At 44.0% G+C, this 17,307-nt stretch overlaps 1 protein-coding gene across 1 annotated transcript in view; it reads right to left on the bottom strand.

Moving 5' to 3' along the window:
* LOC310854411 (dedicator of cytokinesis protein 9-like) overlaps positions 1-13,516 on the bottom strand; it is a 134,417-nt gene extending 120,901 nt beyond the window's left edge. Inside the window, exon 1 of the mRNA XM_083759045.1 lies at positions 13,133-13,516. Coding sequence (XP_083615171.1) covers positions 13,133-13,255 — 123 coding nt within the window. The 5' untranslated portion in view covers positions 13,256-13,516. The remainder of the gene's footprint in view (positions 1-13,132) is intronic.
* Positions 13,517-17,307: the final 3,791 nt, after the last annotated feature.

Genomic DNA, 17,307 nt, shown 5'->3' with positions numbered 1-17,307 from the left:
AGAGCCTAGGGCCACTATAACTAAAAAACATTGCATGGATGCACCTGGGACGTATCCTCAGTGATGTATCCTGAGGTCAACGGGCTTTCGGGTCTCTCAACATCATACCCCTCACTCAGGTGACCCAGCCGGGAGTGATCAAGTCCCGACTTACGTCCCAGTAGCTAGTAGCTACCCCCACCAAGGACCCCTGGTGGTCCCCCAGACCACTGGTTGAGAACCACTGGTCCATAGAGTGTAATAATACATTTTCATACTAACCTAGTTTTTTTTGTCTTTGCCCCAAAATGAATCAGCCTCAGAAATCTGTTTTTTTTTAAACAACACAGAATATATTAAGGTCAACCACGAAGTCAGAATGAAATGACATTTAGTCATATTCTGTGCATCTCTTCAGATTCATTATAATACTAGGGGAATCATTAATTAATACTAATTAGGAGAATCATTAATTCATACTAATTAGTGGAATCATTAATGGTGCAACATTACTGCTAGTTTCTAGGCCAACAAGTTCATCAGAGACCTACATTTAGAGTAGACCAACATAATAATTAATGAACATCCCAAAATAATCTGGGTTGCTCTTATATGGAATGTGTGATATATTGAGATGCTCATTACGAGTGCCCTGGCTGTAGGTAATGACGCAGACTGGGAGAGGATTCTTTTTGATTAAAAAGCAATTAAAAGCTCCAGCGAGCCCACTAGGGTTTATCTGTGTTGAATAGCCTCCGTCCTCCTGGCTAACCAATAATCACAAAAGCACTACCAGCCAGTCTACCACACTGCTACCATGGTCTGGCTTCCAGAACTAAGCCACTGGGTGCTAAAGGTCCAAACACCACTAGACCACTGGGTGCTGTCAGTAGACCAGGTCCAAACACCACTAGACCACTGGGTGCTGTCAGTAGACCAGGTCCAAACACCACTAGACCACTGGGTGCTGTCAGTAGACCAGGTCCAAACACCACTAGACCACGGGGTGCTGTGGACCAGGTCCAAACACCACTAGACCACTGGGTGCTGTTGACAAGGTTCAAACACCACTAGACCACTGGGTGCTGTGGACCAGGTCCAAACACCACTAGACCACTGGGTGCTGTCAGTAGACCAGGTCCAAACACCACTAGACCACTGGGTGCTGTCAGTAGACCAGGTCCAAACACCACTAGACCACTGGGTGCTGTGGACCAGGTCCAAACACCACTAGACCACTGGGTGCTGTGGACAAGGTCCAAACACCACTAGACCACGGGTGCTGTGGACAAGGTCCAAACACCACTAGACCACTGGGTGCTGTGGACCAGGTCCAAACACCACTAGACCACGGGGTGCTGTAGTGACCAGGTCCAAACACCACTAGACCACTGGGTGCTGTGGACCAGGTCCAAACACCACTAGACCACTGGGTGCTAAAGGTCCAAACACCACTAGACCACTGGGTGCTGTCAGTAGACCAGGTCCAAACACCACTAGACCACTGGGTGCTGTCAGTAGACCAGGTCCAAACACCACTAGACCACTGGGTGCTGTCAGTAGACCAGGTCCAAACACCACTAGACCACGGGGTGCTGTGGACCAGGTCCAAACACCACTAGACCACTGGGTGCTGTGGACAAGGTTCAAACACCACTAGACCACTGGGTGCTGTGGACCAGGTCCAAACACCACTAGACCACTGGGTGCTGTCAGTAGACCAGGTCCAAACACCACTAGACCACTGGGTGCTGTCAGTAGACCAGGTCCAAACACCACTAGACCACTGGGTGCTGTGGACCAGGTCCAAACACCACTATAGACCACTGGGTGCTGTGGACCAGGTCCAAACACCACTAGACCACTGGGTGCTGTGGACAAGGTCCAAACACCACTAGACCACGGGTGCTGTGGACAAGGTCCAAACACCACTAGACCACTGGGTGCTGTAGTGACCAGGTCCAAACACCACTAGACCACGGGGTGCTGTGGACCAGGTCCAAACACCACTAGACCACTGGGTGCTGTGGACAAGGTCCAAACACCACTAGACCACGGGTGCTGTGGACAAGGTCCAAACACCACTAGACCACGGGGTGCTGTAGTGACCAGGTCCAAACACCACTAGACCACTGGGTGCTGTGGACCAGGTCCAAACACCACTAGACCACTGGGTGCTAAAGGTCCAAACACCACTAGACCACTGGGTGCTGTCAGTGGACCAGGTCCAAACACCACTAGACCACTGGGTGCTGTAGTGACCAGGTCCAAACACCACTAGACCACTGGGTGCTGTGGACCAGGTCCAAACACCACTAGACCACTGGGTGCTGTCAGTAGACCAGGTCCAAACACCACTAGACCACTGGGTGCTGTCAGTAGACCAGGTCCAAACACCACTAGACCACTGGGTGCTGTGGACCAGGTCCAAACACCACTAGACCACTGGGTGCTGTCAGTAGACCAGGTCCAAACACCACTAGACCACTGGGTGCTGTGGACCAGGTCCAAACACCACTAGACCACTGGGTGCTGTGGACAAGGTCCAAACACCACTAGACCACGGGGTGCTGTCAGTGGACCAGGTTACCTACCTATACCAGTGGTTCTCAACCTATTCAGGACATGATCCCCCCAAAATAATCATATTTGAACCCCCCCCCTCCCCCCCTCCAAAAAACGACGTCTCCCTATACAAACACATTTAATAGGAGGGTCGCAAATCATAAAAGAGGGCAATAACAAAACAAGTTCAAGTTCAATTCATGAAATTATTGTGCCACTAAGCACTTTAACCACTTTCAACCCTATTTTGGACAATCATTTTTCAATCATTTTCAAACATTTTACTACTATGACTGAGGCTTTAATGCATGGTGAAGTTGCTTACAAACTTTAGCTTACAACCCTATAACTGCATTCCTGATTAAGCTAAACAAGCTAAGCTAAATATGAACTCATTACTTTCTAGTGGTAGAGAAGTTAGATCCATTGCTTCACAGACAATCTAATGCTATATAAATATATAAACTTATATAAATACTGTCTTGTGAGCATGTACTTAAGAGTTGCTAATGCTTTAATTCCATGCAGTGTGCAATACTGTATGTTCCCGCATTCAACACATTCCTACTCTTACACACAAATGCACGCATGCACGCATGCACACGCACACGCACATGCACACACACACAAACTGCGGGAGTGCAAACTCGCTCATCCAGACAGACGCACACATGCGCTGCACGCATTCCAATTTTCCATAATGCATAAAAGTATTGTCACAATGCTACACATCCGGTTCAAAATGTGAAACAACATTACCATGCATTTTATCCGATGGTAGAACCTTTACTTCTGATGATTTTATTCAAAATAGGACTCGGAGATACAAACCCTCTTAAGCATCCGTGCCATTTGAGATTTCTTTGACTATTCAAAAGAAATAGCAGATCTATGAGCTTGCAGATCTGCAATTTTTTGAGAAATCGTGAAGATTTGTGAAATCTTTGATCATTATCATCATCATACTATCATCATCATCATACTATAATTCTAACAATGTCTGTGTGTGTGTGTGTGTGTGTGTGTGTGTGAGTGTGTGTGTGTGTGTGTGTGTGTGTCAGAAACCGCATTATCTCCTCATTGCCTGCACCAATCGCTCCCACTTTTCACACATTGACCATATGAATATGGAGGGCGTAACGGAGCCCTTTTTTCGATTTGACACATTAATGATTAATAATGAATTTATTAGTGAATAAAAAATGCGACCCCCCGCGGGGCAAATATCTCACAACGGGTAAGGACTAGTATCCAATAAATGCTAACATTTTAATTCACATCTTTGCTTCTGGGGGTCCCTGGAACTAAATATATTTTAGATGGGGCTCCGCGGCCAAATACATATTATTTTGGGGCTCAGAATGTGTCGCGTTTGTAGCTCGGCTATATTTTATGAGAGGCGGAAAAGAACATCGGTAAAGTCAGTGTTGATTTCATCGACTAAAACTAAGACGAAAAATGTTCGTCGACTACCTTCTTTCACTGACAAAAACGACATAAAAACTAAATAAAAACTAAGCCATGATGACTAAAACTAAGACTAAATATACTGTCGATTTCGTCAACAAATAAAAACTAGACTAAAATGTTAGGAGGGACTAGTGGACAAGAGATCCAGTAGAAGTAAAAGACACAAGTCATTCCGGGTGACTAAAATGTGACTTAAACTAAATTAAAACTATTCAAGAGACTATGACTAAAACTACTAAAACTAAAATAGAAATGTGAGGCCAAAAACAACACTGTGGTAAACACAATATTATAGTTTAGTGGTAAAAAGAAAGTCCCAGATTTCATCTTTATAAAGATGACCCATTTTCTGAAAGGTTTGTATCGAAAAGTGAACCAAGTTTCAACCCTAGTATTTTGTGTTAAGTGGGTTTGTAATGTTTTGAGGGAAGAGAAGAAGGCAACACAAAGAAAACACAGAATGGAAGCTGAACTTTGACTATGACTCTATTGTCTCATGAAGCAAACAAGAGACCTAAAGAAACCTCACATAAGGATGTTGCAATGAGCTGAAATGAAATCTCCCATATTCACACATCATAGAGGCACTCAGCATAAACCCCTCAAGGCCTTCGCGCTGAGGTTGAAAATAAATTTAAAAAAAACGCAGCCAACTCCCTAATAACAAGAAAAACATGTGACATAATATGCAAACTGCAGAAACATGTCTTTTGCACGCCCGCTGGCTGAATAAGGAGAAAAAAAATAAAAGGAAAAGAAAATGAAAATGCTGATGAGCAAGTTCTCCAGATTCGACTGTGATTGGCTGGAGATGTGCCCAAATCTGATTACTTGGTTCTCACAATCCTTTAGTCACTTCAGATGGTGATCTTTATTACGTTTATATTGATCGTTTTCGAGGGCATTTAACCCATTTTGACCTGAGACCAGAAAAAGCTATGTCATTCTTTGATTTTTCAAAAATAGCAGACCTACAAGCTCGTAGCGCGCCACTCGGTATTGTACACGTGACAACTAAAGTCTCTGTAATGTTTATGTTGTACTATTACTAAAAAAACTATCTAAAATAAAGGGATTTAAGATCATTAAAGCTGGGCTGTTGCCCTGAGTCCAGTGCATTCTGCCAACTTCCGGACCAGGACATTGTCACTCTTCGCTATGCTCTTCGCCAATAGAAGTCTATGTAGGAGAGCCGCCTTGGACTGAACCCCCATGAAGTGACCAATAGAAGTCTATGTAGAAGAGACCGCCATTGGACTGAAGCCCCATTAAGTGACCAATAGAAGTCTATGTAGAAGAGCCTCCATTGGACTGAAGCCCCATGAAGTGACCAATAGAAGTCTATGTAGAAGAGCGTCCATTGGACTGAAGCCCCATGCATGAAGTGAACGGAGTTGTCGTAACTCTGTCTACTCTATGGCTCTGGGTGAAACCACATACTACAACAACAATGGCAGCCTTAACCCATTCAGGACGGGTCGGGAACCCCTGGAACAACATATTTTCAGATGGGGGTCGGCGGCCAATTACATATAACTTTTGGTGGTCCTTGACATGAAAATGTTTGAGAACGACTCAGGTCTAAATAGGGATAAATGCATGGATTGAAACCACACAGTGCAGTCAGTAGAGTCCTGGCCTCGGTGAAACCACACAGTCCTGGCCTCTGTGAACAGACAGTCCTGGCCTCAGTGAAACCACACAGTGCAGTCAGTAGAGTCCTGGCCTCGGTGAAACCACACAGTCCTGGCCTCGGTGAAACCACACAGTCCTGGTATCGGTGAAACCACACAGTCCTGGCCTCGGTGAAACCACACAGTCCTGGTATCGGTGAAACCACACAGTCCTGGCCTCGGGGAAACCACACAGTCCTGGCCTCGGTGAAACCACACAGTCCTGGCCTCGGTGAAACCACACAGTCCTGGCCTCGGTGAAACGACAGTCCTGGCCTCGGTGAAAACACACAGTCCTGGCATCGGTGAAACCACACAGTCCTGGCCTCGGTGAAACCACACAGCCAGTAAAGGTCCAACAACGGCAGCTTGAAAGCAACTTGGCCATCAGGCCTGCTTCTAAGTGAGCCCTCTGTCTGTAATCATGATGAATTTATACAATGTTATAACGGGCCTTGCTTTGCAGCAATGTGGCCGATAATATATATGCACGTTATCTGTCCAGGACCACCAGTTATTTATAATGTGCACATTATTATCTCTCCACCAGTTCTTTTCACTTTAATACTATAATCAGGACAAATCCTCTACTAGAATAGACTTGACCTGCATCAGGGGGAAATGGAAATGTGTTAACTAAGTGCTCACGGAAATTGGAGTGAAATGGTGAGGCAAGGCAGCAAGCGGCGATGGCACTGTAGTATCCACTCTGTTAGGTTTAACCCATTATGGGCGGGAACCCCTTTTGGTTTTTTAAACTAGCATTGTTATACTTTAGCTATTGAAAAATAGCAGATCTACAAGCTCATAGCGTGCCACCGAGTGGCTGCAATCCAAGTGGCAGATTGAATCTTGCTCTTGTATAACCAAGAAGACAGTTTTAAAAATTTTATATGTATTATTATTGTTATTTCTAGCCTATATCAATGCGCCGCGCTGCGACGCGTTGTGAGCTTGTAGATCTGCTATTTTCAGCAAGTGTAAAATCAGCCATTACGACGGCCATCAAGGCCCGCCAAAATACATTTTAGTCGACTAAAATCTTATGATATTTAGTCGACTAAAAAATAACGGTAGTGGGTCGCACACACCAAGACTTCAGTTCAAATAGTTTATTTAATATTTCAACAATTACGGACAAACGTTTCGGCTATCCAGCCTTCATCAGTGTCGACTAAAACTCGACACTAAAACATTCCAGGTGACTAAAATGTGACTAATACAACTATTCAAGAGACTATATAGGGCTGTATTTTGCGTGTGGTAAAGGCGTGGTCAATGCTCTTTGGCCACTCAGAATAGCCAAATGGCATTGATCACGCCTCCAGGTCTTTAGTTTACTCAAGTTAGGAAATAAGACCTGGTACTTAAGAAACGCAAAATACAGCCCTATGACTAAAACTAAAATCACAATTTGCTGGCAAGAACAACACTGGAGCGAGAGGTAGGCCTTGACAAACCTCTAAGCCAGCAATTCCTACAGTTGGAAGTGCTTATTAAATCTACAGGGGCCGATTTTCTTTCTCTTTACTGCTCTGCTGCTCGGCTCCATGAGCACTCTCTGTTTACAAGCCGGTAATAGTTGAAATCCCACACAACGCTGTCGTTAACTGCAGTGTGTGTGTGTGTGTGTGTGTGTGTGTGTGTGTGTGTGTGTGTGTGTGTGTGTGTGTGTGTGTTGTGCTCTATCCATATCGCTCCCTCTATTAAAAACAATTCCGTTTGTTTACACTTTACTGTACGTTTAGGCTGTAACTGAAAGCCCACCATGCCTGACATAACAAATGGTGTCTCTGCGGTACCGTGTGTGTGTGTGTGTGTGTGTGTGTGTGTGTGTGTGTGTGTGTGTGTGTGTGTCATTCATTGTAGTTGACAACCCATCACACAGATAACTACGCTGGCTACTGTGCGTGCATGTGTGCGTGCGTGCGTGCGCTAACGTGACCCTACCGTGACCTTTCGATGATGAGATGATAGCCCATATGCATGCGTTCATAATTGATGGGACTCACGGGATCCCAGTGTGAAACCAGTGTGAAACCACTTAACGGCACAGTAAAAGTGTTCACTCAACTCTCGCAGTGTACATTATTATATGGACCACAGTCAGAACGGGGTCCATTTGTACACTGTGAGAGTTGAATTAACATAACACCACCCAAGGGGGTTTTATCATCATGCAGGTTTTAAAAATACCACCTCCCCAGAGTCCCCACCACCCCCTCATTAACTATTAAACAACGACACAGAGAGATACGACAGCCATTGCATTCCATATGTTGATCTGACCTGATCAAACCCTGTACACTCAAGACACTGCCCCCCCACTGCCACTCTTAGATCTCCATATATGGAGCTGACCTGTTCTGACATTCCATATGTTGATCTGACCTCATCAATCCCTGTACACTCAAGAAACGCTCCATATATAGCCAGTACAGAATTCATTCCATATGTTGATCTGACCACCAAATGCCAAAGCGCCAGTGCTCGCCCAGCAGTCTGCCGTCACCCAGGCGGATGCGTGCACGGGGGCAAGGTCACTTCTCGCCCTCAGGGCGTCTTACTGGTCAATAGTAATACTGATTTTGATATCTGTTTCACCGTACAAGGATCAATCATTCCTTAATCACAGGTAGCACAGAAGTTGGTTTTACGAAAGTCCAACCTTGCATTACAATTACAAACAGTCACAAAGTACATTACATTGCAATGTAAGGCAATAACTATTTCCACATCTGTAGAATGACAGCACTGTGCTTCATCTAGAATCTAGATAGTACTTCCTGATATCTCAGTGGTGCCTTTTATGTGTTAAACCATTGCAATCGTACGTTAGTTATGCAGTTTGTTGGTTTTCTTCTTCACCAGCTGGAATGCACTTACTGTACTTACTTACAGAACGAGTTTGATGTGAAGAAAACACGCATGGACTAGAATGACTGTATCACGATGTCAAGTCAAGCTAATCTCCCCTGGCCGGATGAAGCTTGTTTGTAGATTAGCTGTTTTCAGAAAAGAGATATGGCCCTAGATCTTGCGCCACCCCTTACCCCTTATCCCTAAACTTATTTGCCTTTTTTTTACATTTTTAAACAGTACAAATAGCCGATCTACAAGCTAACAACGTGTCGATGTAGATTGGCTAGTTGAACTCTTTTTAAACGTATTTAAAATAGTAAAAAATGGCAAATAAGTTTAGGGATAAGGGGTAAGGGGTGGCACAAGATGGAGCCCTTGGTGTAGACTCAGAGTAGTGGTTCCCAAACCTTTTCATGTCAAGGACCCCCAAATTGACACTAATTAGACCCCCCATTTGAAAACATATGCCAAGGACCCCCATAAGGGAAGATCTTTACGGCTCTAGCAGTGATTTTAACCATTTTCATTCCCCCCCCCCGGTTTGACCTGAATTAGGCTATACGGACCCCCATTTAATGGTATTTCAGTCTCTTGACCTCCTGTCCTCCTCACATCAGAACAATTGGATTCAGGTTGAAACACTGCTTATATTTCCTTTAAGCCCCGAGACCAGTATATAATTGTTTCCAATGAGGGTAAAGCTATATAGCCTCAATCAGCCCTTGAGTCTTGAACAGAGGGCCTCTTATTTACAATTTAGGCATTTAGCAGACGCTCTTAATCCAGAGAGATTTAGTTACATTAAGCAAGAACAAAAAGCATGACAATACATCATACTGTATACATAAAAAGTAGTTCTCATGAATCATACGTAAGCTAAGAACGTAACACTGGAATATCTATATAATGAAACTATACATATATACTTATATACATATAGTATAAAGTGCTATGACTACATCAAATGCAATTCTAGTGCTGTCTACGTAACATGCTATAGTATATAAGTCTGTATAAAGTGCTATCTAAGGGGCTAGGGCAAGTGCTACGGGCCATGATGGAGTCTGAAGAGGTGGGTTTTCAGACTACGGTGGAAGATTGGGAGTATTTGAAAGGCTGGACAAACTGAGAAAACATGGGTGAGGAAAGAGGATGACAGATGTTGGCCCCCTTCCTCAACAGCTATACCTATCCAATAAAATAGAACAATACAGACGCTAAATAGTCTCTGGAAAGTACACTCGCATTTATATTGAGAAACATCAGCTGCTAAACGAACGACGCTGCATGGATGATTTTGGGCCCATTTCACTGCAGTGTGAGTAACCACATCAGTGTGAAGACACGTGGTGCTGCTGGGAGGTGTGTCTAAACTCAGTCACCTTTCCTCAGATATGTGTTAAAAACAAGGAGCATGATGTGCTTTCACTGAAGGTATAAAACAAGCCTTCGTTCGACTCTAGGGGATTCACAAACGGTCCAAGAAGCAAGCTGATGAGAAGGACGCACAGAATGTTCGGCCGCAGAAAATATTCGGCAGAAAATGGCTAAAAATTCATTTTCGGCCTATTCGGTTTTGGCCCGAATAGGCCGAAAATATATCACAGAATAGTGTATGCAATTAATGCATTCAAAAGAGCTGAATAAATGTTTTATGGACCCATAATAGTGATTATTATTATTATTATTTGCCAAAACCATTTATACTGCCATGAATCAGGTATAGCTTTAAGGTACGGTACATGACAGCATTGGTAGGAAAAAAGATATATAATATTAATCATATTCGGATATTCAGTATTCGGCCAATACTTTTCCTTTCGGTGTCGTGGTCAGAGGATGTTCTGGTCAGAGGATGTACTGGTACTGGTCAGATGATGTTCTGGTCAGAGGACGTTCTGGTCAGATGATGTTCTGGTCAGAGGATGGACTGGTCAGAGGATGTTCTGGTCAGACGAAGGACTGGTCAGAGGATGTTCTGGTCAGAGGATGTACTGGTCAGAGGATGAACTGGTCAGAGGATGTACTGGTCAGAGGATGGACTGGTCAGAGGATGTTCTGGTCAGAGGATGGACTGGTCAGAGGATGGACTGGTCAGAGGATGTACTGGTCAGAGGATGTTCTGGTCAGAGGATGTTCTGGTCAGAGGATGTTCTGGTCAGAGGATGTTCTGGTCAGAGGATGTTCTGGTCAGAGGATGGACTGGTCAGATGATGTTCTGGTCAGAGGATGGACTGGTCAGAGGATGGACTGGTCAGAGGATGTTCTGGTCAGAGGATGTTCTGGTCAGAGGATGTTCTGGTCAGAGGATGGACTGGTCAGAGGATGGACTGGTCAGAGGATGGACTGGTCAGAGGATGGACTGGTCAGAGGATGGACTGGTCAGAGGATGGACTGGTCAGAGGATATTCTGGTCAGAGGATGAACTGGTCAGAGGATGAACTGGTCAGAGGAACACGACGTGAGAAGAAGTCTGAGAAACTGTAAACAGACCAGGTGGTCTCGAGTATCATCACTCGTCAGCCTCTGCACTTCCACAGACACGCTAAATGGCTTTGATTATTGCATTACGTGAATTAACCAACCAGAGGGGCACTGGGGCCGGAAAGGATGCTATAATTGATGAGTGACATGGACATATATTGATCATCATTATGCAAACACAGACACAGAAAAGATGTTCAACTAGGCCCGCTGACACCTGGCGGGGCCCCTACTAGTGATGTTAGTTAAACTTACACGTTCCTGTTGCGTTCTCATTTTTTTATTGGCCAAATAGACCAGTCACCAAGAAGAACCCCTTCATGCAACCCTATCGGAGTTTTGCTTCCAGAACACAGCGTGTTTGTGGCCGTCGCTCGCTGCCTGCTTTCTACTAACGCATCGAGGTGACAGACAGGCTGTCAGGCAGCCCAGAGCATGCATGCAGGCAGAGCGCTCCACGGGATGGTTACTGTATATATTTTACAATACATTAGGCTACATAAACGAAGGCTTGTTCAGGAACTCCATTATATCATTATATGGCTCTGCATCAATGTAATAAACATATGCGCTGTGAGCCAACGTGAGCCACGATGTCATAAGTTTTGCGGATTCACCGTTTTGCCTCTTTACACGGAGAAGGGATAAAACGGCGTTCTCAAATATTTCCACTCTGGGAGGTGGTTTCACTTTGTTGCGTTTTCACCTCCTGAAAACACCGTTCTCGTCTAAAGGGACCACAGCAAACGATACTTTATTTTGCCGTTTTCTATGAACACCATTCTTGTGTAAAGACCACCTAAGGATGCAGGATGCAGGCTATTTGAATCACTGATATAGTTCCATGTACTGTGACTATAGGCCTTACTGTACTGTAGTAACATCACGTCAGAATGGAACAGTGAATGTTTCACTGTCTGTCATTATACTTATACAGCAGTCATCTCATCACTCGGCTGCTTCGGATCCTATCGTGTTGCAAGGTGCATTCTATTGCACCATGGGTGGTCAGATGACACATGAATTAAAGAAGAGGTGTGTGTGTGTGTGTGTGTGTGTGTGTGTGTGTGTGTGTGTGTGTGTGTGTGTGTGTGTGTGTGTGTGTGTGTGTGTGTGTGTGTGTGTGTGTGTGTGCGTGCGTGCGTGCGTGTGTGTGTGTGTGTGTGTGCCTAGGAGATGGAGATAGGCTATACATTTCAGTTACCTGGCAACCCTCTTTGTGAAAGTTGCAACAGGCCATTTGCAGAATATTGTCTACCCACACATAACTGTAGGATAAACGGGCTAACAAGCTAATAACTGTAGGCTTATGTATCCTATACAATTAAAACAGTGGTTCCCAAATTGTTCATGTCAAGGACCCCCAAAATGACACTAATCAGCCTGTGGACCTCCATTTGGAAAGATGTATGCCAGGGACCCCATAAGAGAAGTTTCTTAGGGCTCTAGCAGTGATTCTCAACCTGTTCAATTTCAAGGACCCCCAGTTTGACATGCATTAGTCGACGGATGGACCCCTATGTAATGGCATTTCTATCTCTGGGACCCCCAATTTATATTGTAAAATCAATGTTAGTTTAACTCTGAGAGTGTATGGGTCCATTTGGTTAGATTTGTACACTCTCAGAGTTACAGACCCATTAAGGGTCCTTTTGGTTCCAAACTATCATTTAGCTGGGGACCCCCTGGAACTCTCTCAAGGACCCCTGGGGGTCCCTGGACCCCACTTTGGGAACCACTGTATTAAAAAGCTATGGTTTGCCTCCTTCCACACCCACCTCCCCCCTCTCTCTCTCTCCAATTGATGAATTGAACAAGGTGGACCCTCTTGGAAACAAGTGTAATGCTTAATTGGGTCGACCACTCACAGTTAACAGTCTTTGTATTTATAGTTGGTGCTTGGAAATGTACTGTAATTCACTAATTCTGCACAACTGTTAATACATATTTCAATCAATCAATCAAAGCTGTGACTGTGTGAAAAGACGGCAGTTGGCATAATAATAATAAAACAAACACACTCGTGCAGACAGTGAGTTGTGTGGCTCATGGCTGGCTCCATATCATGCTACAGTCAGCAGTATAATGATATGACTTACCATCAACACCGACGTCCTGACGACCTCCGACACGCTCTGCCGTAACTCCGCGGCGGTGCCCGGCTTGTTGAGACCCCGGGTGAACTTCCTCGCCTCCGGAGGGGGAGCAGCCGCAGCCATCATGATGTCGAGGAGGAAGCCCACCGTGCATCAGACTGAAATATAATGCGTTGAAGAGAGAGAGAGAGAGAGAGAGACAGAGAGAGAGAGAGAGAGAGAGAGAGAGAGAGAGAGAGAGAGACAGAGTGTGAGACTCGGATCTGCTCAGCAAAGACAGATGGTGGTGAATGAATGTGATGCGTTGGTTCAGTTGTTGTCCTTCCTCTGTTGGATTCGCGGTGGCGCTGTTTCGTTTATGATCACTGCCACGATGATGGTGATGATGATGATCAGTATTCTGGCGCCCCGAGGTTATATTTCCATACCTTATAATTCCCAGTCAGTCAGTTAGAATCCGAGAGAGAGAGAGAACAGAACACAACATATTTATATGGCTGTTTAATTCAGACGTCTCTCTCTCTCTCTCTCTCTCTCCCAAAAAATCCTACTGCTGCGGCGCTAGTGTCCCGTCAACGGATCCGTGCGTCCGTGCGCGCCTCGGGAACGCCCCCCTCCCCCCCACACACACACACACACACACAGCTGGGTTTGCTCACTGAGAATGATGGCTGTGCTGATGCAGCATTTTAGTTTAGTTCAGTATGCTAATAATTCATCAACATTCTAAGAAAATACTGTTAATTATAAACATGCAGGGAGTACATGAAACTTGAAAGCAATTCGTAAGTCATTCACCAATCGACTATTTTTTTGTTAGAATACTGTAGAATAAATAGTTGCATACTTTTATGTTTGAAGGCTGTGATTTTTATATATTTATTTATAAAGAAGAAAACTACACAATGACACGCTGCGTGACGTCATCGTCATACACGTGATGATGGGAACTTTGAAAAATATATTTTAGGCGCTATTAAACGCGAGTCTATACTGCCCCCGCGTGGATCAGGTCAGCAATACACCATGTTAATGTACACTAGCTGTTCCATCTGTGGAATTAATTAATATCTAATCACGTTACAAAAGGCAGGCAGCTATATTAATATTGGACCAGATATGAACACACAGCGGCAGTATTATAAAGTATAACAGCAGAGAGAGAAGTTCCGATTTAATATATGTGTTTAGGGTGTCAAAAAACTTGAATGAGTCTGGGGTTAAATGTCTGGTCTTTACAAACTATATTACAAAGTAAGATGAAAGTTGGAACTTGGAAGCATGCAATGTATATATATATATATATATATATATATATATATATATATATATATATATATATACTGTATATGATTTCCCCCAAGGCATGCATTGTTATTTATGCATACATATTAGTATCGAAGCAATTCCATATGGTTTTCTATAAGAAGGCAAATGGATAAAATGCATGCATGACATAGGCTATTTCTTGTCAAACGAATAATGGAATACTTCTTGGCAAACTGTGGCTCGAGCCTCGATAGTATAACCATAACCAATAGTCAGACACAAACAATACATTCCATATATACATAATAGTACATTGGATAGACATTTTACTATACTAGGGGGGATAGCTATAGCTAGCTGTTGTTAACTCTGACTCAAAATATGAATGAAACATTAGTTAGGCTAAAGAAAAGGCTAGGCTATATAGCACTGGCCTATGAATGTCACACCTCAGCTCAAACAAGAGTTTAAATTGATTAAACTTGGCGAAGACTTACCACATAATTTACTCATAGCCACTTGCTCAGCTCTAGTAGTGATGCAACACAGGCATAAAAACTAAACTACACGGTCGACGTTGGACTTTATTAGCTATTAAATCCAAGCACCTTTTTTTACGGAATTCTCGTCGTCATAATTGCTGCTCTGCTCAAAAGTCAAAATGCGCGCCCAAAAAACTCACACAGCTCGAGCTCGCAGTCGCCATGACGACGTATATGTAGCTAGCCAATCCCAGAGCCGTATAGAATTATCTGACTACTAGCCAAGCTAGCTGCTGCCTGCTAACGATGTGTGTGTGTGTGTGTGTGTGTGTGTGTGTGTGTGTGTGTGTGTGTGTGTGTGTGTGTGTGTGTGTGTGTGTGTGTGTGTGTGTGTGTGTGTGTGTGTGTGTGTGTGTGTGTGTGTGTGTGTGTGCGTGTGTGTGCGTGCGTGTGTGCGTGTGTGGGGGGGAATAGCACTAATTTTCGACATTTTACTGTGTCATAAATATATTTACATCTGTAGCCTATAGCCTATTGTGATTGTGCTATCATGCCTTGACTTAATTATAACTTATTGTAGACATTGTTGTTGTAAAGTTCTGAAAATGCAATAAAATAGACTACTTCGATATCCAATAGGAACTATATGTCACCATTAGTTCTAAATTCACACCTTTTTTCCATTACTGGATACATTTTTCCCTTTATTTATTTAGTTCTTTATATGATGATGTCCTGTGTTCATTTCATAGAAGTGTATATCGTTACGTATAAATTGAAACCGAAAGACCCTAATGTAAACAAGTCTTAGTGCTATTTGGTCTGCTTTCTTTTTAAATGTACCCTAGTGTGAAATAACATGATCAATCAATCACAGTTCTAATAGACCTACTTACTGACTGAATTACATCTGAATAGCAAAGCTATTGACACCCCCCCCCCCCCCCCCCCCAACAACGATGATGATGATGGCTACTGCTAATACATATTAGCATGTGAGAAATTAGGCTACAAGTGACCTTAACCATTCAGCCATCTAAGTAAACAAATTAGGAGGGGTCCAGGCAATATTAACATATCTATGGCCAACAAAGTTTGTACATTTCTACATCACTGTACTGTTTCTATCTATCACAAGTAAGACGCGCAAACGTGGGAAGCGAACGCAGCGTTTTTAATTTTTTTTTTGAAGTTACGTTTTTTTTGTGTTTTTTTAAGTTTTTAAGATTTTATTTTTAAGTTAAGTTTTTTTTTAAGTTAAGTTTTTTTTAAAGTTAAGTTGTGTGTGTGTGTGTGTGTGTGTGTGTGTGTGTGTGTGTGTGTGTGTGTGTGTGTGTGTGTGTGTGTGTGTGTGTGTGTGTGTGTGAGTGCGTGCGTGTGTGTGTTTTGTGTGATACAGCTGTGCCCTCTGGTGGCGGGCGGGTGGTGTCACAGCGGGACAGACACACACACACACACACACACACACACACACACACACACACACACACACACACACACACAGACAGACAGACCAGGCTCTCATAGTTAGTGCTCATTGCGTTCGCAACTAAAAAGAGAATATACATTTGCTGAATACCTGAACACTGTAAAAGACCCAAAAGCATTGACTATAGGTACAGACCAGGCCCGGCGCCACGAGGGGTCAAAGGGGATACTTGACCCCTCAAACCCGACCTCCTTGACCCCTCTACAGTTGATTTAGTCGACTAAAATGTATTTTGATGTCGAGGGGTGGCATAACCATCATCACCATCATCAACATGCTGAAGATTGCTTCTGAAGTGAATGGCCCAGACGCGCAAACGCGGGAAGCGAACGCAGCTTGTGTGTGTGTGGTTGTGTGTGTGTGTGTGTGTGTGTGTGTGTGTGTGTGTGTGTTACAGCTGCGCCCTGTGTGTGTGTGTGTGTGTGTGTGTGTGCTACAGCTGCGCCCTCTGGTGGCGGGCGGGTGGTGCAACAGCGGGACAGACACACACACACACACACACATACACAGACATTCAGCCCTTGCTGTCATAGTAAGTGGCTCACTGCGTTCGCAAAAAGAGCTCAAAAAGTATTCAGTCAGACAACTCACCCCGAAAGTGAAGACAACTCACCCCGAAAGTGGCCGAAAGTGAAGACAACTCACCCCGGAAAGTGAAGTCATCTCACCCCTGGTGAGTTGTCTGCACTTTTTGGTAAGTTGTCCGGACAACTCACCAAAAAGAGTAAAAGGGGTGAGTTGTCTTGTTACCCAGTCCCGCCCCTGCTTCTAATTAGCTATAACGTTTCCACCTGTGACATTACCCACAATGAAACGCAATAACGCATCGACAATAAAGTAAAACAAAAAAACATGAATAACTAGAACTGCACTCTGTCGAGTGCAAACTTGCTTGTTGCACACTAGTAGGCCATAAATGGCCTACTAGTGTGCAAGCA

Source organism: Protomyctophum parallelum, assembly GCF_964188405.1.
Source record: "Protomyctophum parallelum genome assembly, chromosome: 23".
Classification (NCBI taxonomy): Eukaryota; Metazoa; Chordata; class Actinopteri; order Myctophiformes; family Myctophidae; genus Protomyctophum; species Protomyctophum parallelum.
The sequence above is the reverse complement of the archived record's forward strand: the minus strand, read 5'-3'. Positions and strand labels throughout refer to the sequence as shown.